Raw genomic sequence first — 20,858 nt, 5'->3', positions numbered from 1 at the left:
AGATGCTTCTTCCAGAATGTCAATCCACTGGAGAAGACAGGCCCTGTAAGGATTTACCTCTCCCTTCAAATTAGACCCTCTAAAAAAAAAACCTGGAGACCACCCATTGACATGTGCCCATTTTTGAACCATCTCTTCTATCTACACAGTACTGGACTCCCGTAGTAATGTCCACAGTAATGTATTCTCTCTAGTCACGTGTGCATACATGTTCACTTATGTCTGACTCTTTGCGACACCAAGGACTGTAGGCCTTTAGGCTCCCCTGTCCATGGGATTTTCCAGGCAAGAATACTGGAGTGGCTTGCTATTGCCTCCTCCAGGGGGTCTTCCTGACCCAAGAATCATACCCATATCTCTTGCATCTCCTGCATTGGCAGGTGATTCTTTACCCCTAGTGCCACCTGAGGATACTCCAGTAACACAGAAAATGCTAATACACAAAATTACCACTTCTCCACACAAACCTGCATTACTAATACAACATTTAAGCCAAACTAAATTCACTAAGTTGAATTCCAAAAAAAAGGATACATATAGCTTGCACGGCTTCAATGGACTGTTCAAAGGTAACAGTGCCTATTCCACGACTTTTTCCGTCTTTATCCTCAAGAATGTCTGCTCGGACCACCACACCAGCCATACTAAAAACTTCCTTCAGTTTCTTCCAGCCAACTTTATAATCCAGCTAATCAAGAGAAGAGAGAGGAAAATCTCACTGTAAACATTTTTACTACATGAATGTGACATGCTTTGGGTAGAAAACAAGCATTAGAAAATGTTACAAAAATAATGCCATAAGCCTTAACTACTATTTACTGTCTCTTTTCTCCGAAGTAACAATTTAAGTCACCTCATTCCTTTCAAATTTAATGCTTATTTTGTGACTACTAAAAAACTTTTGCTCCCCATTTAAGGTTACCATCATCCTCCCCAATTCACTTTTATTCTTAAAAAAAAAAAAAAAATCCCTTTGCAAATGACAAAGGTTTATTACCATACACCCAGACATAACAAGAAAGGAACATCAATATACAACCTCTGTTCATATACTTTACCCCACACGTACTCTTACAAATAAGAGCAAAACTCAGTAAACATGACCCAACAGGACCATGGGTCAAGGCTGTGTGACTTTACGACTACTGTGGTCATTAGGGGACAAAGCCCATAACCCTCCTTTAGCTTTTTCTCCCACCTCAAATGTCAGAGCTACCATTTTAACTCACTGACAAGACCATCTAAGGCAGTAAGTCAAACTTTTTGAAACAATGTGTCCATTTACTTACATTTGCTACAAATACTGTGCTTCCAAGTCTTCCAGCCTGTAATGCATGGATAATCTCATTTGGGATGTTAGGATTATTTAGGATACTGGGTGGGATATTAATCATTCCTGGGCCACCTGGTCCCATACCCATCCCACCAGTCGTAGCCATCACCTTTTGCATTGCTCTCCTGGCATGTTCACCATCAGGATCCTAAAACAAGTACAAAAGGGTTACATTTAACTGACCCAATGACAATGAAAACCATGCTCCCACAGTTAAGTGATGTTCCTAAAATTTCAGAGATTGAGAGGCTGTTTAGAAACCATTTCTCAAAATCTGTAACAAGAAATTCAAATGAACTAAAATCAAACTGCCAGGCCAGGAACAATTCCAGCCAAAAGAATGAGGAAGAAAGGAAGGGTATAAAATTTAGCTCTCAATTTGAACTAAGAAAAAAACAAAAGGTAAAGGAGTGGATGAAATGATTAGTTAGAACTTCCAGGCTGAAATAAGATCTTCATGGGCTTGGTATAGTTGAATTCTCACTAATCCAATGGGGTTTCATAATTTGTGCAAACCCCATCGGTGATTTCCCAAAAGTTTGAAAACACAGCTCTAAATCACCAAGGTTACTTCATCCTTCAAGAGTTCAGGCATTTGACTCAGGTGTCATGTGTGGAAAGGTTCACGACTTTCTGGTGTTTATCCTTGAATTCTGCCCCTTTGTGTGCCACCTTCACTGAGAGAGCACTTAAGTCCTACCACGCTTCCTCTCTGGGCTCGGTGCACTTACTGACCTTCCTTCAAAAGTAGGAGGTAAAAGTAAGTCAAGGAAGGATTGAACTAACAAAAAACCTCCCACTTCCGTCCAGGGACAGAAGACGCCTGATTTGGATTAGCTACGAAAAAGGACTCAAACTCATTTAACAAAAAAAAGATGAGGATTCAGACTGAGTAAAACTGCACATGTAGAATACCCTAAAAACAAACACACACACAGTAGAAAACCATGGGCTCAGTCTGAGTGGCCAAACCAAGGCAGTCTGGCCTAAGAAAAACCACAGGTGTCAGGAAGGCAGCAGGCAGTGGCTCAAGACGTGTTCAGCCACTATCCCAAAGTTCTTATGCAAAAGACTGCTGAAGCCTGCGACCGACCCTCCTCTTTAACAACAACAGGACGTCTGCTCCGTAAAATGTCACCAAGGACTATGTTTGTCTTTTCCTATCTCCAAACAGGGACAACTCGACAACTACAGACGGTATCCACAGTGTTTCATGAGCTTACTTCTTTGACTTTCAGTGGTCTTCCACTCAGACTATGCTTGTTTAGAACTTCAGCAGCTTTTTTCATGCTCTCTTCCATCTTGAATTCAACAACACTATGAAGAGTCAAAAGGAAATGAGTGAAACCAGTCCTACAACTGAGAAGGTTCAATTGCCAATAAGTAATGAGACAATACTTACGCACATCCCTTTGGAAGAAGCCACAGACCAGTCAGAAGAGCAAGGGGGGAAAAAAGAAAAAAAAAAAGTAAATTTCAGTGACAGTTATAAATTAAAAATATGATTTCTGTAACAGTTTTTAAATTAACCCTTCTAAGGGGAAGCTGACAGAGTGTCTTGCCTGGCCTTCCTTATTAACAGCTCCACTCCTAGCGTCTCCTCTTCACATTACCAGCTTTTGCACTAGTGCTGCTGAAGTTATAATGAGCAGACCTAAATTCAGGTTCTCCAAGAAATCACACAAACTTTAGATCTGCTTCCCTCGGTACTCAATCAATTCCTTGTCATACTCCTCCTTAAATCCATCCCTTCCATAAATTAAGCTCATCCTTTTGATTATTCTAAGCCATTCTATTGCACGACAGAAAATAGTTAATTTTCTCTTTAAACAAGGCCAATTTTAAACGTTCACGTTTTAGTATTTGTTTTACAATTTACTGGCACAAAGGCAACTTTTCAGAATCTTTGGTTCACACAACTTTCAAATTCAGCAAACAACCAAAAGTAACATTTTCTAGACAAGAACACACGTTTTACATTAATATACCACCGCTAAAATTCCATGCATAATTCACACACAGCCAATTCCTCTGTTAACAAAGAGACAATGCTGCTCTTGGTCCCCAGTTATCCAAATTGGGCATCCAAACAGAATACCAAGAAGCTCGTTGGCCAGCCATTTGGAAAAGCGGGACTCCAGTTGGCAAATCCCCTCCCACCCCACTCGGATGTTTGGCAAACCAAACATAGCTACTGTAACATGAGCACTCACTGCCTTCCTGATTTCATTCGATTCCACGCCACCATACAGTTACATTTTTCATGTAGTAAATCCACAGAAGAAATTCTCTCAGACACTTACCCTTGACTTTCCTTCAGCGTCCATTAAGAGCTCCACGTATGTTACCTCACCAACTACAAATCAGTTTCCAGACGACACATAAACCAAGGGAGAAAAGCCAAGAAAACAATGGGAATTTAGAACAATCATCAGCAACCTTGTATGGAGCCTCTGCCTTATAAGAAAGCCCAGAAACACTCCATGTTCTCTAAACCGCCACACTAGGCATTACAGGTGTGCAGTAAAAGTAGGTGAAACTTGTTAACAATATGTCCTTGATTTTCCTCCCACCTCAAACAAGCTATTTCCCTGTCTGAAATGCTCGTTCATGACTAGAGGCAATCCAAATCTACAGGAAAGAAGTCTGCAAGATTCACTTTTGGGGGGAAGGGAGGAACAGTTTTACACATACACTGACTGCTGAAAGCAGGTAAACAGCACACTAAATGCAATGCCACTGAACTGAGCTCAACTGTTCACTACAAAGATGTGTACATGAATATGCTCAAAAGGCGCACACACGGCGTGGCTGGCTACATGGGTGTGCAACCTGTCCAATCGCATTGGGCTCTGCTGAGGGCCATGCACTTAGTTAACGCTCTGCTGCTATCTTGAAATGCTCAGTCATTTTAAAATAAGGGGCCCGGTGCTTTCATTTTGCACTGGGCCCCACAAATTCTGTGGCTGATTTCTGCACACAGCACTAGGCTTCACAACTATCGCAAGCAGGATGTATAACTATCCATCACAAAATCAGAGCAGTATCTGGATTCTTTTCAATGAATTAAGCCAGGCTTTATTCTTACTGCTCTCTCAACCTTCTCACTACAGCATACAGATAAATGCAAACTTAGCGCTCAGTTGGCACCTCAAGAGCTACATAGACTCACTTAGGAGGCTACTTGACACAAAGGGGAAAAAAACAAACATTTCCAAAGAACCCACAGATTTTCCTCCAGGTTTGGATTGCCAATTCATGACCACCACAACCAGATGTTAGAACCCACCAAGACAACCACCAAAATGGCTGCTGAACTTGAAGATGGCACAAACACACCGAAAAAGCCCAGAAATTTTAGTGTTAACTTGGAGGAAACAACAGCTAAGCAGACTCTCCGAAGTCAAGAAAAGGGTTTTTGTTCTAAGAAATGTTTTTTTCATTTTCAGGATTATTCTTTATAATGATAAAGCCTCCTCTCATTCAGTTTTCAATTTGGTTTAGCAGTACAATTTGGTTTACCAGTACAAAAATAAACCTCTTAATGGCCCCAAGTCTTGCCTAGCCTATTCCTTTATTCAAAAGATATTAAAATTATAAGGATTTTAAAATTAATATGCCACAAAAAGACTGAAGTGCAAAGTAAGATTACTTTTTTTTTAAATTTGAAGAGCATACTTATTAGTAATATATTTGCATGGCAGTGGACAGGAAGAAGGTCAAGTATTCAAAGTTTAAATCTATAGCCTCACCTCCCTTGTCCTTTCCTGAAACATTACAGACTACACCAGCACTTTGCACAAAACAGGAAGGAAAATCGGTGCAAAGAAAAGAAATTAGGATTATTTCTACAGAAAAAATTAGGAGGAACTAGTTTAACTTTTGTAGTATGCACAACTGAAAAATGATCACAGCCAAGGAATAGTCATACAAACTGGCTTTCTGTCATCCTTACAAAAGTAAAGCAAGTCCAAAAATGCTGTGGTCATTCTTGAGGCCATGTTAAAAGCCATTTATTTCAACAGCAGCAGCCATTTGAGGACCAACAGCCCTTGACTCCACATTGATGAAAATGCCAAGTTGTATCAAGACAGTGAAGAGACCCCCCCATCTCAAGTTAACCTCCTAGAGCTGAGACTACTACCTAATAACCTTAAAAATAAATTTAAAAATCACAGTATCTAACTCTGACAGCTGTAACCATGTTGTCAGAATTCAAATATTGTTGCATTTTTAGAAGTTTCTAGTTTGTGCCTATAAAGACACTGATTTATCAAAAAGTTGTCACTGCAATCCAGAAACCAAACAAGTCTAAACCAAACCTTTTTCCATGATCATAACCATTTTAACCAAAAGCCAGGTTTAGAAATTAGGACTTTGTCTACTTAACATTCTAGAGACAGCACAAATCCAACTTCAATCCTCTCTACCAATAACTCTGCTTAAAGGGTTCTCTCTTCCCCAAAAGGTACAGTTGTTTATTAAAAATTATATTTAAAAGACCTCCGTCCTCAGTTTAGCTATAGGTTAGGCAAGTTTTGCAGTTCTACCATGAGTAGTGCTGTTTCCGAGTATCATCAATAACAACCATGCTCCTCATAAATTCGTAATTTTCTGATCTCTACCCTGAGAGACCACATCAATTCCAAGGCGTAAGCAAACCACTGTTACAGAATCCGCAACTGTTGCCAATTCATACTTCTCTACAGGAAGATGGTAACAAAACCTTAAAGAAGGTCCCCTCTCCTTTAGTTTGACATGATTAAAGCAAAGGCCTGCTAAGTAGTCAGTGCAACTATCAACACTCTGCCGGCAAAACGTGTCAACTCTTCACAGTCTGGCCACACTCAGTGAGACGAAGTGTAAAACAACCAATCACCCAAGCAGAGAAGTTAAGGCCGTGAGGCAGAGTTAACAAACCAGCAGTTTCAAGTCTCGTAGACAGAGAACCTGCAGGTATTAACAGAAAAGACTGCTGCTCCTCTTGCTCCTGATCATGGATGGAACCCATGGAATCCCAAGAGCAGGCTGCTAAAACAAACTCTACTGCAGCTTTAAACATCAAAGTTTCTGAATGAAAAAAACAAAGTCTTTGAAAAATTGAATGCCAAATGTTATTACCTACCTTTATTTTAAAATGCTCCAAGAATTCATTGTTAACCAACATTTAGGTGGATTATTAAAAATATTACCTCAAGAATAAAACACATGATGAGGATAAGAAAATGAGCAACTCCCAAAGAACTCAGGTAGTCCCTTGGAGCAACTTTGCTCTAACACTCCTGCAACAGATACCTTTGTATCAAAGTACAGGGGATAAAGCTTCACTGAAGAGAACTCATATGTGAAAAGGCCTAAAGCGACTGGGGGAGGAGCTCAAAAGCATGTTATCAAACATTTTCACTCAGCCAATGCTCAGGGAGCAACTCTAATGGAGGGGTGCATGGAAAAAATGCATATTTTAACTTGGAAAGCGTGTTTCTTTGATATACAGCTAACTTGAAACATGGCAAAAAAAAAAATTATTCGATACAATGAATACTCAATTCATGGACAAGTTAGAAAAAATGATTAAGCACATTCTTGCCGCTAATTCCACACAGCAGAACACTGCCTCTCTAACTTGACCAAAACCCAACAAATAAGACAGGCAGGCGGCACTGTTAAGGTTCGATCCAAGTACCCACAGATATGAATGCTGCAGCAGCAACAGACCTTTCCAAAACGCAGGCGGAATATCCAACAGAGGAAATCATAAAGGAGCCAGAGAGACTTGGTAGGGATTTTTACTTAAATTGAAAATAAAGTTCTGCTCTGTAGACTCACAATGTAGATTATCACTGAGAGCCAACAGAGACTTACTATTGGACTATACTTGCCCTCTGGGCCTAAGTTTTCTGTCAGCTGGAATTTGAAATTTACTTAAAAGTGACGCATTCAATAAAAACAGAAGGATTAAGTGCTTAAGAAATCCTTGCTTACACAAGTTAAACTGACTGCTGCTACCCTGGAGATTGACTGGGAGTAAGCTGCACCGCTGGCCTTCTGTCCTCCTCACACTGCGCTCTGGCTCAGTCCCGCCAGGGTGCAGCCGCCCCACCTCCAGGCTCAACCATGAGCTTTCCTCAGGCACACAGGACTTCTCTAAAACGGTGCATAACACTCTTCAAGCTTACAATTCCCAAGATCAATCAATCACCCTTTGCTCACAGAAGTCTTAATTTTTCACCCAGACCTTACGGTCAAACACTCTTGAGATGTTCATGTCTACCAACATTTGTCAAGTGATGAAAACCAGGCAGTTGTGAGACTGTTCAGTCACTCTCAAACCTCGTCTGGCAGTCTCCAATTCAAATTTCCTCTTACACTGGCTCTCAGTTTTTGTTTCAATCCACTCTTCAGTGTTCACGAAGTCATCTGTTCCACATAATATCTCCATTAAAAATAAGCATGATCACAGGGACAAAGGAAAACATGAAGGAGCTAAACAGGCTGGGTAGGGACTTTTACTTAAATTGAAAATAAAGTTCTGCTCCTTAGACACAATGTAGATCTTCTCGAGCCAACCAAAAAACCTCTGCGCCTTCGGGACATGCAGAGCAGGAACAGGGAAGCTCAAGGAAAGGGTGAGTTCAGTTCTGTGGGCTGTTTAATCCACCTCCCTGAATGGTATATGATGGGAGAGGGGGCAGCGGAAGCAGCCTGGCACAGAACAAAACAAAGCTCTCAATACCTCTTCTCTTTAAAACCAGCAATGCTGACTGCACGAAACTGCCACCAAACAAGCTCTGTGATCCCATCCAGGGGAAAAGGCACCAGTGGCCTGTTCACATAAGACATGCATTATTAACAGGCGCTGTTTAAAGCTAACAGAGAAGATATACCAGGTGTCCGAGGAGCAGGAATTAGGGAGGGGTACATGATGCGTGATCATCCTTAGAAAAAAGCTCCTGTCTTGCCATCTCAAAGCTACTACCTGAGTTCTGAGATGCAGCTATTATAGGTAGTGCTGCAATGACAGAGCATTTTTCACATTTCTAAGCCGAGGACAACTAATTCTAGCCATCCCACTAGTTTCCTGATTTCATCAGGAACAGACCTTAAAATACAGACTGATAGAGTGGTTGGATCGTAACAGCCCACTATTGTGGTTTGCCCACTTCAGAGACTGTCCTGAGAATAATACTTTTAGACTGTAAGAGCCTCTATCACCAACCTTTTTCTCCCCTGTGCAATAACAAGTCTTCTAAAACCTTAAAACATTGTGACAGATTTTAAGAAAATATTTCAGATTTCAAATAATCATTGAAACATATTTTTGGTATACCAAGACATGAATTAAAATAGTTTTAAAAACCTCAAAACAAAAATAAGAACATTTGTACTTACATAAACAGTAAGTTTCTTTTGACTTCACATACTGAATATAAGATTTACCATAAAAAGATTACCTTTCTCTTATGAATCCCTTTATCCACAATCCAATACTGCTAAAACTTAATTAAACAGAAAGGTAATTAATTTAACCTGTACAGGGGAGCGCTAAACAAGAACATTTTAATATTTATTAAAAATAACTGATTTACTGCACACCTGTAATTCTAAATTACACCACCAAAAATACACTGAAAGGGCTGAGCCAGGGCATTCATAGCAGTATGCCAGGGGAATATGAGAACCAGTTTGGAAGTATCCGAATAAACCACCAGGCTGGCTCCACACTTAATACAGTGCAAAATAGGAAGTTGAGGTGAACTGCTTCTACATCCAGAAACGTCATGGCTGCTGCTGCTGCTGCTACCAGCTTTAAGGCTCCCAAAACTGAATTACTGAATGGTAAAGCAGTAAAAATGTCACCTACTTTATCCATCATGTCCCAAAACTGGTTCACACACTCCTAAAAATGAAAAATAATTTGGCCTGCAATCTCTTACAAAGTTCTAACAATTGCATTTTCAAAGCCACATTCCTGGTTCTTGGAACTACTATACCTTATTATCAATGGAAGTATCCATTCAGCGGTTCAACCAAATCGCGAGAACACAAATTTGGAGGTTATTCCAAAAACTAATTCGAATGAGACCCAACTGTGCTGTACAGAAATTCTAAGCTTTATTGAAGCAGCAGTCCCAAAAACCAAGAACACTGCATCTGGGATGCCTCGTGACACGCTCTTCAGACAAAAAGAAGAAACTTCACTCGTGCCCTAGGAGCACTGGCAGGAATGATTTGGCTGATCAAGGCAGGAAAACAAACCTCACACCAGAACGTTTTTCCATCCATGTTACCTGGAGAAATACTACATGGGAGCAGCCTACATGACTGTACAGAGAGGTTCACGGTGCCTAATGCTTCTGGCATGTCGTGGTTGAATTAAATGATGGGACCATGATGGCAGTGGGCCATTCATAATTTCAAAACCCAATGCTGGGAGCACCAGTACACATACCAAAATGGCCTATCCAAGTGGCATCTGTCTGTCACTGAAATGTTAATCATTTGACAAATCAAGCTCAAATCTCTTTACATTATGAATGCTCCAGAAAAACCAGTACCTTTCAGCCCTTCAAAAAGACTCCAGTTTAAGAATTATTTGATTCTAGGTTTCCCATGTGGGTAAGGGTGAGGGGAGACCTCCAGGCCTTTAGACAAATGGTTCTCTATCAAGTTCATCTAAACCAGGGCTGAGCAATCTCTTTAGCCCTGTGTGCCACCAGCAGGGCCCAGAATCAGGAAAAGACGACAAAAGCAGCCGAACAAGAGTGTAACGAGGAGGAGGACACACATGGTGTGCAGGAGGTAGAAGCAGAGGACCATGGGGGCAACCAACCGCTGAGGATCTCCTGGTGGCAGCAGAGCTTCAGTTGCTTCCTCTGCCCTCAACCAGACTCTGGACACCAGGGTTGGGACTGGTGGGTGCCTGAAGGCACCAAATTACACAGCGAATGCTTTATTCTGAGCTACCCAACTGCCAATCGAGTCTGTGTTTTCCTCCCCTGGTTGTGGTTTTATAATTTAGAATCTGAGCAGCACACATTCCAGCCACCAAATTTTGATCCCAGGAAGACAGCCGCAAAATTTAGACAAACTACTACCTTCCCGCCAGAATTTTAAAAGAAAAATGGAAAAGAAAAAAATTTCTCCCAAATAGGAAGAATTCAAAAAATTTCCTTAATTCCTTAACAAAGAGGCTCCCCTCAAGCTTAATTGAAGCCCTGTTAACCATACTAAGCCAGTGAAATCATTCGTAGGCCAAGGGATCATACAAATGCCCCCATTTGACACACAAGTGCATGACCACAAAAAAAAAAAAAGAAAAAAGAAAAAAGAAAAAAGGTAGGGTGGATGGGAGGGGGCTTAACTCTCAAGCCTGGAGAGAACACATGCTCTACTCAGAACAGCTTCCACTGACAAAAAATAACCAAGGAATTAGCCACAGAGAAGATGACACACCAACCTTCTGACCCTACTCAACCACCAGTACCATTACCTTTTTCTTTAACCAGGTCTTTAAGTGACTGCCATTTCACATCAAAAGGTATGTTTGTAATGAAGGCTCTGTATCTTTTAGTTGGATTGGCATATGGCTCAAAGCGATTGCCTCCTCTTTTTATGTTTTTCTCCTTCCTCTTCTCATTCTGAGCAGGTCGTTCTCCTTCACTGAATTCAAAAGAGAAAAAAAACATTCACAAGTTAGCACAACCCAAAAGACAATATTTTATTTTCCAGGCAAATTATCCTGGCAAATTTGCCTAATTATCCCAGGCAAAGTTACATATAACACAAGAATATTGATTGGAGTCACTCAAACTAAAGTGGTCCATAGAGCTAAAAACTGCAGTAGTACACTCCTGAAAATCCATCTATCAAAAAAACCATTTCCAAGACAAATGTGCTTTCCTAGGCCTTCACACATTCCTGTGGGGCTCTAACATAGGGGGCGGGGAGAGGCCATCTCCCTACCTGAGGTGCTTTAATTCCAAGACAGAAACAGGAAAACAGAAGGGAAGGTTTATAAGATTTCATGGAACCCAAAAGAGGTGGTACACATAGGCCCAACAAACTTCAGCCCTACAAAGTAACTTTCATTGTTGGGGGGGTGGGGGGGATTTTTTTCAGTGGGAATGTAAAATGGTGCAGTTACTACAAAACAGTTTGGCAATTACTCAAAAAGTTAAAACATAATTACCAGAGGACCAAGCAATTCCACTCCTAGGCAGTATTATTCACAGTAGCAAAAGGTGAAAACAACCCAAGCATACACCAAAAGATGAACGGAATAAAACAAAATGTGGTAGATCCAGGCAATGGAATATTACTGAGTCATTAAAAAATAAAAAGGAATGAAGTGCTGATACATGTTGCAAAAGAGATGAACTTTGAAAACATTATGCTAAGTGAAATAAGTCAGGCATAGAGAAAAAAAGAAGAGGTTACCCAGGACTGGAGATAGGTGGGAATGGTGAGTTACTGTTTAGTGGCTACAGAGTTTGTTTGGGATGATAAAAAAAAAAAAAAAAAAAAAAAGTTCTGGAAATGGTGAGTGAGTAGGTACAACACTGTACCTAATGCCATTAAATTGTACATGTAATCATTTTAAGATGGCGGAATTTACATACATCTTACCATGTTTTTTTTTTTTCAAGTTTTTTTTAAGGGAAAGAAACCTTTCTCTACTCAACTCCATTACTTTGAGGCTAGGGAAACTCAAGTCAAGCAACTCTGGTAGGCAAAAAGCAGACAAACAATCCCGTCTTTGGCAGAGAAGGGTGGATATTTTTTTGGCGGGGACTTTCCTGCAATACTCTCTACCTTTGTGTGTGAGGTGCTCCCACGGAGTAGCATTTCTAAACCCTACAGGTGTGGCTTAGTGTGAGCAGGAAAAAAGGTTCACAAGAAATGCAGGCTCCCAAAGGACAGAACCAGACAGGCTGGAAGCCCGGGCCAAAGCCCAGGAACTGGCCAGAGTGTGTGCACAGCCAGGGCAAGGCTGGGCCGGCTAAGCAAGACTGTTCCCTGAGCCCCCGTGACCACAGGTGGACATCAGTGAGAGCTGACCAGGAACTACCGGGGAGCTAGCAGCCACAGAGGTCCTCTTGTGCATCAAGTCCAGCACTGTCTGCTTCCCAAGCCCTCTGCTTTTCTACCAGTGAGAATTGAGGACTCCCACAACTAGAGATTCCAGCAGAGACTTTGTGATCCATGACAAAAAAGCAAAGAAAACAAAAAATCAAGACTATGGTATTGATGATTTACAAAACCACCTTTTTCAAAGTAAGGGTTGATCTTTATTCCAGGATATGTCTTCCCTGCAGTGGGGAATGGCAGCTGGAGGACTTTCTTTCAGTGTACCAGGAAAAATTAAAGTTAGCAACTTATTTTAGTCCCCAAGTTATTTTTTTAAAAAACTGGTCCCTCATAGCCAAATACAAGTGTGCCAAGTGTTAAGGAAAGCAACTTCCTCCAAGATCTATCTGATCGATACCAGTATCAACATGCAATCAACAGACCTCCTTCATGGGGGCTGGCAGATGGCAGAAAGGGATAGGGTCACACAATCCCTGGATTCCTAAGAATTCTTTACTCTGTCTACCCAGGCTTATGACAGACTCTCCTTAGGCTGACTACACACCACACACACAGTCCACCTGTCTACTCCATAGGAAAGCCCAGCACCAGGGCTGCCAAACAGCATGCGTCCATGCGCCTTACCCTCAGCAGATGAGGATAAGTGTTACAATTAATAAAATGGAGATCAGTTTTCATTTCATGGGCCTAACTACAGAGGGTCTATGGGTAGGAATACATCGTAACAGAATTGGTTTCTTTTGAAGCCCAAATATTCTTTCAGCAACATTAAAAAACATTATTCTGACACAGGGTCCATGACACAGTTACAGTTTCAGCCTGTGTTTTAACAGACTGTTATAAGTTACAAATCATATAAATAACTCATTACAAGACAAAGGTAACAAAGTGTCTAGGCCAAATTCAGCCCTGCAGCATTACTGCTAAGAATAAACTGCCCAATCTAACCACAGAAGATGGGGATTTGGTTTGGGGTTAATCCACACCACAGGGCTCGCCATCCAGAAGGCAGCTCATGTGGGTTACGCCCAAGGTATGCCCACAGCACCACTATACCCAAACCCTTCTCCAGCTAATCATTTCCTCTCTCTGAGGAGTTTCCTCCTAAGTGAAACAGGTAAGAACTATCTCATCACTTGCAGTTTCTTAAAAAATTGACCTTTTCAGAAATATAATAATCACTATCAACTCTATTCTTTACAGAATAGTAGAGAACCATCCTCAAAAAAACCCCACATGACACATATTCTAGTACAGATGGTATGATAACTGAACAAAATCCCACTTTTAAAAAATGTTCAATTTTCTCATTTATCTTCTAGACAGAATTAGGGGAATATTCTTCTAGCCCTAAAATATATGTAACACAACTGTAAAAACCTTTTAGAAGTACATTTTTACAGGTAGGTTATCATTTAGCTACACTAATGAAAAACTTTTATCCTAAATACCCCAAATTTAGGATATTATAAATTCAAAATGTTAAAACACACCTACCATATGTTATCTACAACTAGATACTTAGCCAAAAGAAAATTAATATATCCATGCAAAAACTTATACCTGAATGCTCATAGCAACATTATTTATTCCAGTTTCCCCAAAACTGGAAATCTAAATGTCTACCTACTAACAGGCAGACATCAAGCTTCCCTGGTGGCTCACTAGACAAAAAAAATCTGCCTGCAAAGTAGGAGACCCGGGTCAAACCCTGGGTTTGGAAGATCCCCTAAAGGGAACTGCTACCCACTCCAGTATTCTTGTCTGGGAAATCCCATGGACAGACGAGCCTGGCAGGTTGTACAGTCCATGGGGTCACAAGAGTTGGACACAACTTAGCAACTAAACCACTACCCACTAACAGGTGAAAGAATCAACAAACTAGGATATTCATACACTGAAATACTATACAACAATAAGTAATGAATTACACACAACATGGATGAACCTCAAAATAATTACACTCAAAGAAGCCAGACAGAAGAAGAGTACATATAGTATGACTTCATCATGTAAAACTGTGTGAGAAAATGTAATCCGGCAAACTAATTTACAGCAGGTTCTCTCAGCCTCAACAGTATGAACATTTTAGGCCAGAAAATTCTTTTGTTGTTCGAGCCTGCCCTATGTGCTGTAGGATCTCTGATCTCTCCCCCAAGGGAGGCCAGAAGCAGCCCCATTCCTCAGATCTGAAGATGAAGGAAAAAAAAAAAAAAAAAATCCCCACGACACTTTCAAATGTCCCCTGAAGGGAAAGAAATCTCCCAATGAGAACCACTGATACATATTGATGTGGACAGCAAACTAACAGCTGCCTGGATGTGGGGGAAGGGAGGACTCAGAGGATTACCAAGGGGCAGCAAAAACTTTTACAGGTTATAACTATTATTTTCATTCAGTGATGGTATCAAATTGCACACTTCTAACCTGTGCAGCTTGTTGTGCCAATTACACATTTTTTCAAGTTTCTGCTGGTTTCTCAAATTCCAAATCTTACTCCAAGGTAACCTGACTTGTAACTTCTACATAAAGTTAACAAATTTGCAATCTTTCAAAGAAACTGAAGTTACCTAAGACAGCTAAATAAATGCCTTACCAATAGTCTCCTTGCTAAAAAAAAAAAAAAATAGTCTCCTTGCTATCTTGCTTCCAATTGTCAATAAACACCCCAGTTGATTCTGGCACCCAATTATCTATCTGAAGTTTAAAATAGACCCAGTATGTTAAAAACTTTTCCTGACATTCTATTAACCTAATTCCTAATACATCGATAAAGATAAGCCCAAAATACCTTAAGAAGCTTCTGAGTCAGTCAAGGAAGATTAATTATGATTAATAGTTTTGGAACTGTTTTACTGACTGTACTCTTTGAAGATTGATAACTTACCATGTCACTGCTCCATTGTACTGGAATTATACTTTACATAAAGATCACAACTAAAAAAACAAAATACTGAGTGCCTAATCCACAAAGAGCTGCTACATTCACTATGTAAAACAGTAAATCCCTATTCTCTCTTATGCCTCCACAGCATTCCCATGTATAAAGCTCTCCTAACTCCTGGAGTTTTTCAATCAGGAGTGCAGTCTGAAACAGCAACTCCAATATCTTGAAATCCTGACCACATCTCCTGAGGGAAAAGACCCCCCTCAACCTCCATATTCCCTTGAGAACTATCCCTTATGTAAAATGATTCTTCACAAAAATCCTTTCAATCCTGAACTCCACTAATGTATTTAACTTGTAGAGAGCACTATTCTAGCTCCAGGTCTACCACGTAACTACCCACGTGACTCCAGTTCTTTACCTCTATGGTTCTTTACCAGCAAAACCAGCATAACCTGTATTCATGCAGCTCACAGGGGTGCTGTGAGAATCAACAATCAGCCTAACAAAAAGCAGCTTGGTAAATGTTCAGTGCAATTATCTAAGAGGGTAGTACCACAGGTGACTAAGAGGTACGGTCATCTTAGTCTGAACCCCAATGTCACCGGCTCTTTGCCAGGCCTCAGTTCCTTCATCTGCGAAAGGAGTTACTATCCACAATCACAAGTTTAAAGGAGAGGCTGGCACACTGTGACAATGATGTATTTTTGTACCAAAAACTTTCTGTAGAATGATTCACTCCTTGCATTCTACCACTGCACATACTGATTAGACTTTAAGCCCACTAGGGCCGTGGCTAAGGAAACCTAAACACTGTACTTGCTGTTTAGCGCAAGTGTTTGACTAGGTGTAGCGTCTGACTCTTTGTGACCCCAAGGACTGTAGCCCACCAGTCTCCTCTGTCCAAGGGATTTCCCAGGCAATACTGGAGTGGGTTGCTGTTTCCTTCTCTAGGGGATCTTCTTGACCCAGAGATCGAACTCCTTCCTGTCTCCTGTATTGCAGGCAGATTCTTTACCACTGAGCCACCAGGGAAGCCCCCACTGTACTCATCACAGACTATCAAAACAGTAATTCAAATTTCACCTCACTGACTGCAAAACAAGGTAATGGGAGAGTCTATCTGAGAAATCCTAAATGAAACAAGCAACCTAATCTTTGCAGACTAGTATTCCCCCAGCCTGGCCTTGAATAAAATGAAAAAAGCAAAGAGCTAGCAGCATGCATTCCAACAATACAGAGCCCCATTCTAATCCTGAGCTCACCATCAAATGTGTCTCAAGATTATTACCAAGCATACAAGCACTTCTTAAAGTACAGCACTCAAGTCACCGCAAAGCACCAAGAATCTGGTTTAAAATTAAAAAACAAAACAAAACAAAAAAACCCCACTTCAAATGTCTGTTTACTGAGAGGTTACCAGGGTGGTGCTGTGGAAACAGCAAAAGCCTTGGAGTCAAGATGGCCTCCCCCAGATTCTTAGGGTCAATTTCTTTCATCTGAATTTGCTCGATTAAAAAAAAAACCAAACCTTTTCTTGACTGTAAAATAGTGTTAACACTAACCCTGCATCCCCAGAAATTTATACTAAATGCAAATTTTTATTTTTAAAATAGCCCATCTCTCACCTTTCCGATTCGGCCACAGGTTAATCTGGAAGTGGAGTAGGTTAAGTCACTGATTTTAAATGTATGGTGTAACCTCTATTTTTAAACAATAAAATTAAAAAAAAAAAAAAAACTAAGTCTATGTGTCCCTCTAAAATGAACATTTTTACCCCCAATACACTCTCTGAATCTTGACTGTACTTAGACGGAATATATTTCTCATCAATATAAAAAGAAACAGCCGGCTTACAGCTGGGAGAGAAAAGGAATTGCAAAACAGGTTGTGCTTTCCATGGTCCTCATGAAGCTTGCAGTCTCAGTGCCTTTTCAACTTACAGCACACACACTCCACTCCTGGTGGAGACAAGGTGAGAAGAATCCAGTCTCACTCATTTCCCAGCCCGCAAAAGTGGCTCAGCTGGTAAAGAATCCACTTGCAATGCAGGAAACCTGGGTTCGATTCCCGGGTTGGGAAGATCCCCTGGAGAAGGGTAAGGCTCCCCACTCCAGTATTCTGGCCTAGAGAATTCCATAGGCTGTATGCAGTCACAGAGTCGGACACGACTGAGCACTTTCACAAAATCACAAAAAAACCTCTCAAGATAAAAATCTGAACTCCCTAGTCTGGAATTCACTGCCCACCAGCTGGCCCCCAGTGCTCCAGCAGTTTCAGTTCTTTATAAAGTGAAAGGAACATGAAGTTCTTTACAAATATATATCAAATATGTCAAAATCCTAGTCTTTGAACACTCCTCTCCAAAGATCACCTTTCATCCTCATTCTCCTAGGGGAACACCTGGTCGCCCCCAGCCGCTTAGGGTTGGGGGAGGGGAGTCCCTCCAAGCTCCCCAAGCCTGGTAACTCCTTTTACTCACTTTAACACAAAAATATCCATTGGCCCTTCCCTATGAGCAGGGGGGCTGTTTTCTAAAAAGCTCTGCTTTAAAATCTTCCCGATGCAAAACACACACACACACAAAAACACCCAAAATACAAACTTTTCCAATGGCCCTACAGAGTAAATCTAAGTGTTCCTAACTGCCTAAAACATTGTCTATTTAAACAGTCTCAGACTGAGGTTCTTCCAACAAAGACTTTTTTTTTAATCTCTGAAACCTTCAGATTCTTTCTGAAGGCCATGTTTTATGTTCGTTTGTCAAATGAATCAGTCACAAAATTACTATTTGGAAATGGACTGTGGAAAATGGGAAATTTGGAAAATGTACCCCAGATGCTATAATCTGTAACTAATAACTTCTCACCTAGCACGATTCTAGCAGCACTCCATCCTGTGATAACTGCTTTGAAAGAAAAAAGAAATAAAGGACATAAATGTATATCTTAAAGGCCTCCAAACATGGTCCTCAAAAATCCTACCAGGGTCCCTTAAATAAGTTATTTTAAAAAAGTCTAAATATGAACATGTCCCTTTCTAGAGTTTTCTTTTTTTTTTCCCAGAGTTTTCAATAACAAGAGTTGGGAATACTTCTAGGATGCCTTTCTCTCGATTTCCAAGGACCAGTAACCACGGTATTCCCCACCTCAGGAGAGTATATATAGCTAGTATTTAGTGAGTGTTCATTAACTAAATACATTCACTTTTAATCCCCATGAACTCTAATTATACACATTAAAAATTCGTGGGAAGGCAAATCCATAGGAGACAGAGTGCATAGCACAGGTATCCAGAAGAAGAGGTGAATCATTAAGTAACTGTTTAATGGTTACAGTTTCTATTTAGGGTGAGGAAAAAGTTTTCAGCGTGGATATACTGGTGGTGATGCACAAAACCGCGAATGCACTCGATACCACGGAATCGTCCACCTAAAAATGGCTGAAACTGTAAATTTCACCAGATTTTTTTTTTAATGTATGTGGGAAATCAAACGTGTGCCCAAGGCTTCCCCTCACCTCCCCCTACAGTTGGCGGGCGAAGGCAAAATGTCTTTCCGCACCTCTTAGGCGACTGTAATCAGAATGAGTGCGGTTCACCGGGGACACAAGACGATGCTTTAAAGCTTTAAGAAAACTTTCAAAACCGAAGACATGAGACAGAGCCCCCAATAGGACTCGAAAGGGTGGCCGAGTTTGGAAATGAGTGAACCCGCCTAATGATGCAAAATCTTCCTCTAGAACACAGAATATGTTTCTCTTTTTCTTTCTTTCCTCTGTTTCTCCGGCTGAACACTGAACAGCAGGTCCGATCGCTCCACAAATACCTACTGCGCACCTGGGGAGGAGCTGAGGGACTAACTCTCGGTCGGAGCTTGGGGTAAGGGGAGGTTCCGACCGAGGCACTTCCCGCGGGGCCGGGAGGGGGGGAGGGGAACCGCGCGCGCCGGGGAGGGGGGGAGGGGGAATCCGGGGCCGTCCTCGCGGTCCTTCCCGATACCTACCCGTCTCAGCTACCGTTTACCGGGACCGACCGCGCGCGAGGTCCTGCATGCGCACTCCCTTCCCCTATCCCCCACTTTACGGATCGGGAAACTGAGGCCCCGGACGACGGCGAAGAGCCGTGAAGCCACGCGCCCAACCAAGGTCACCCGACAGGCCAGCAGGTCGCGGACTCCGGGTCTCGTCGGCTCTGGGGCCCGCGCGCCATTATCCCTGCGCGCAGAGGCCGGGCCTGAGGCCTCAGCGTCGGACCCAGTCTGGAGAGACCAAAGGAGCTAAGGCCCGATGCCTGGGAAAGAGCGGTCCTACAGGGGTTCACGGGTCCGCCCGGCTTCACCCCTCACGGCCTGGGCCGCTTCCCCCCTCGGCAGACCCTGAGGGGAAAGAAAGCCCAGCCGAGGCCGCGCCGGGAGGAGGCCCCAACAGATCTAACGGAGCCGCCGCCAGCCACAGCGAAAGCGCCCAGCCTGAGACAAGGAGCCGTGAAATACTCACCCTTTCGGGCCCGGAGCTCCGTTGCCGCTTGGCACGCCAGGCGCGCCGCTCTCCTCCTCCATTTTGGGCTCCGTCGCCGCCACCTCGGCCGCCGCTTCGACCCCTGCCGCCATTTTCTCCGCGTCTGGGCTTTGTGTGAGCGAGAGGGCTGCGCGGCGCTGCGCCTGCGTGCTCACGTGACTCGGCGCGACCAGTAACGCCTGCGCGCGCTGCGGCGGCCTCCAGTCTCCTTCCCTCCCGACCCGGGCCACGCCCCTGCTCCGGGCCACGCCCCCGCCACGCGCACGCGCGCACCGTCAGCTGTTATTGATTCATTCTTGCAACAAACTTGCGTTTGGCGCCTACTGGATACAGTATCCGCTTTCCAGGTGTAATTGTTGTTATTGTGGCTCATTCGTGTCCGATTCTTTGCGACTCCATGAACTGCAGGATGCCAGACTTCCCAGTCCTTCGTTATATCCCGGAGTTTGCTTAAACTCACGTCCATTGAGCGGGTGATGCCATCCAACCATCTCATCCTCTGCCAGATCTAATGAGGGAGGCATCTCTCCACCCGCCACACCCGGACCTCGTAACTCCCAGCTTTCTGTAATCAGAGCTGGGGTAGAATGACAGCAAAAGTTCTATTTCCTAGGCTTTAAAGGAGTTAGCCAGGCAAGGGTAGGACACCGAAGGGCCAAGCAGTAGGGCAAATGTGCAAAATGTTAACAATGTCTGGTTAAGAAAGTATATCACCCTACACCAGGAATACCTGGGCTCAATTCGGCCTGAGAGCTCCTCTGAGTGCAGAGCCCATGGCCCAAATCTCTCTCACTAAACAGCCATCAACTAATAAACATGATGTCTAGATGGGGACTTCCTTTGTGCTTATGAATGTTTGTTAAGCAAGTGCACAAGCCAGAAGCCAAACCTGTTGATAGAAATCACATGATGAAAGGAATGCTTGGACTCCCTGCCTGACCCTGGGTCCTTCTGCTCTGAGAGCTTGGCCCTGTCCTCAGATGGGTTTCAGGGCTGATACAGGGCTGTGTCCTGGGGCAGCCACAGTGGCCTG

General features: G+C 42.5%; 1 protein-coding gene across 12 annotated transcripts in view; it reads right to left on the bottom strand.

Annotated features, from left to right (window-relative positions):
* HNRNPM (heterogeneous nuclear ribonucleoprotein M) overlaps nucleotides 1-20,858 on the bottom strand; it is an 89,107-nt gene that overhangs the window by 18,687 nt on the left and 49,562 nt on the right. For 7 of the 12 annotated variants that reach the window (XM_061150507.1, XM_061150508.1, XM_061150509.1 and 4 more), the window contains exons 2-4: nucleotides 2,557-2,650; nucleotides 1,290-1,481; nucleotides 535-688 (exon numbers count right to left, since the gene is read on the bottom strand). In XM_061150507.1, coding sequence (XP_061006490.1) covers nucleotides 535-688; nucleotides 1,290-1,481; nucleotides 2,557-2,634 — 424 coding nt within the window. In that variant the 5' untranslated portion in view covers nucleotides 2,635-2,650. Of the gene's footprint in view, nucleotides 1-534; nucleotides 689-1,289; nucleotides 1,482-2,556; nucleotides 2,651-2,735; nucleotides 2,755-3,636; nucleotides 3,690-10,823; nucleotides 10,994-19,804; nucleotides 19,970-20,858 lie in introns of those variants that run through there. The other 5 variants (XM_061150511.1, XM_061150510.1, XM_061150503.1 and 2 more) reach the window with 5 other exon arrangements.

This window comes from Dama dama, chromosome 9, assembly GCF_033118175.1.
Source record: "Dama dama isolate Ldn47 chromosome 9, ASM3311817v1, whole genome shotgun sequence".
Taxonomy (NCBI): Eukaryota; Metazoa; Chordata; class Mammalia; order Artiodactyla; family Cervidae; genus Dama; species Dama dama.
This window is presented reverse-complemented; position numbering and strand designations above follow the sequence as displayed.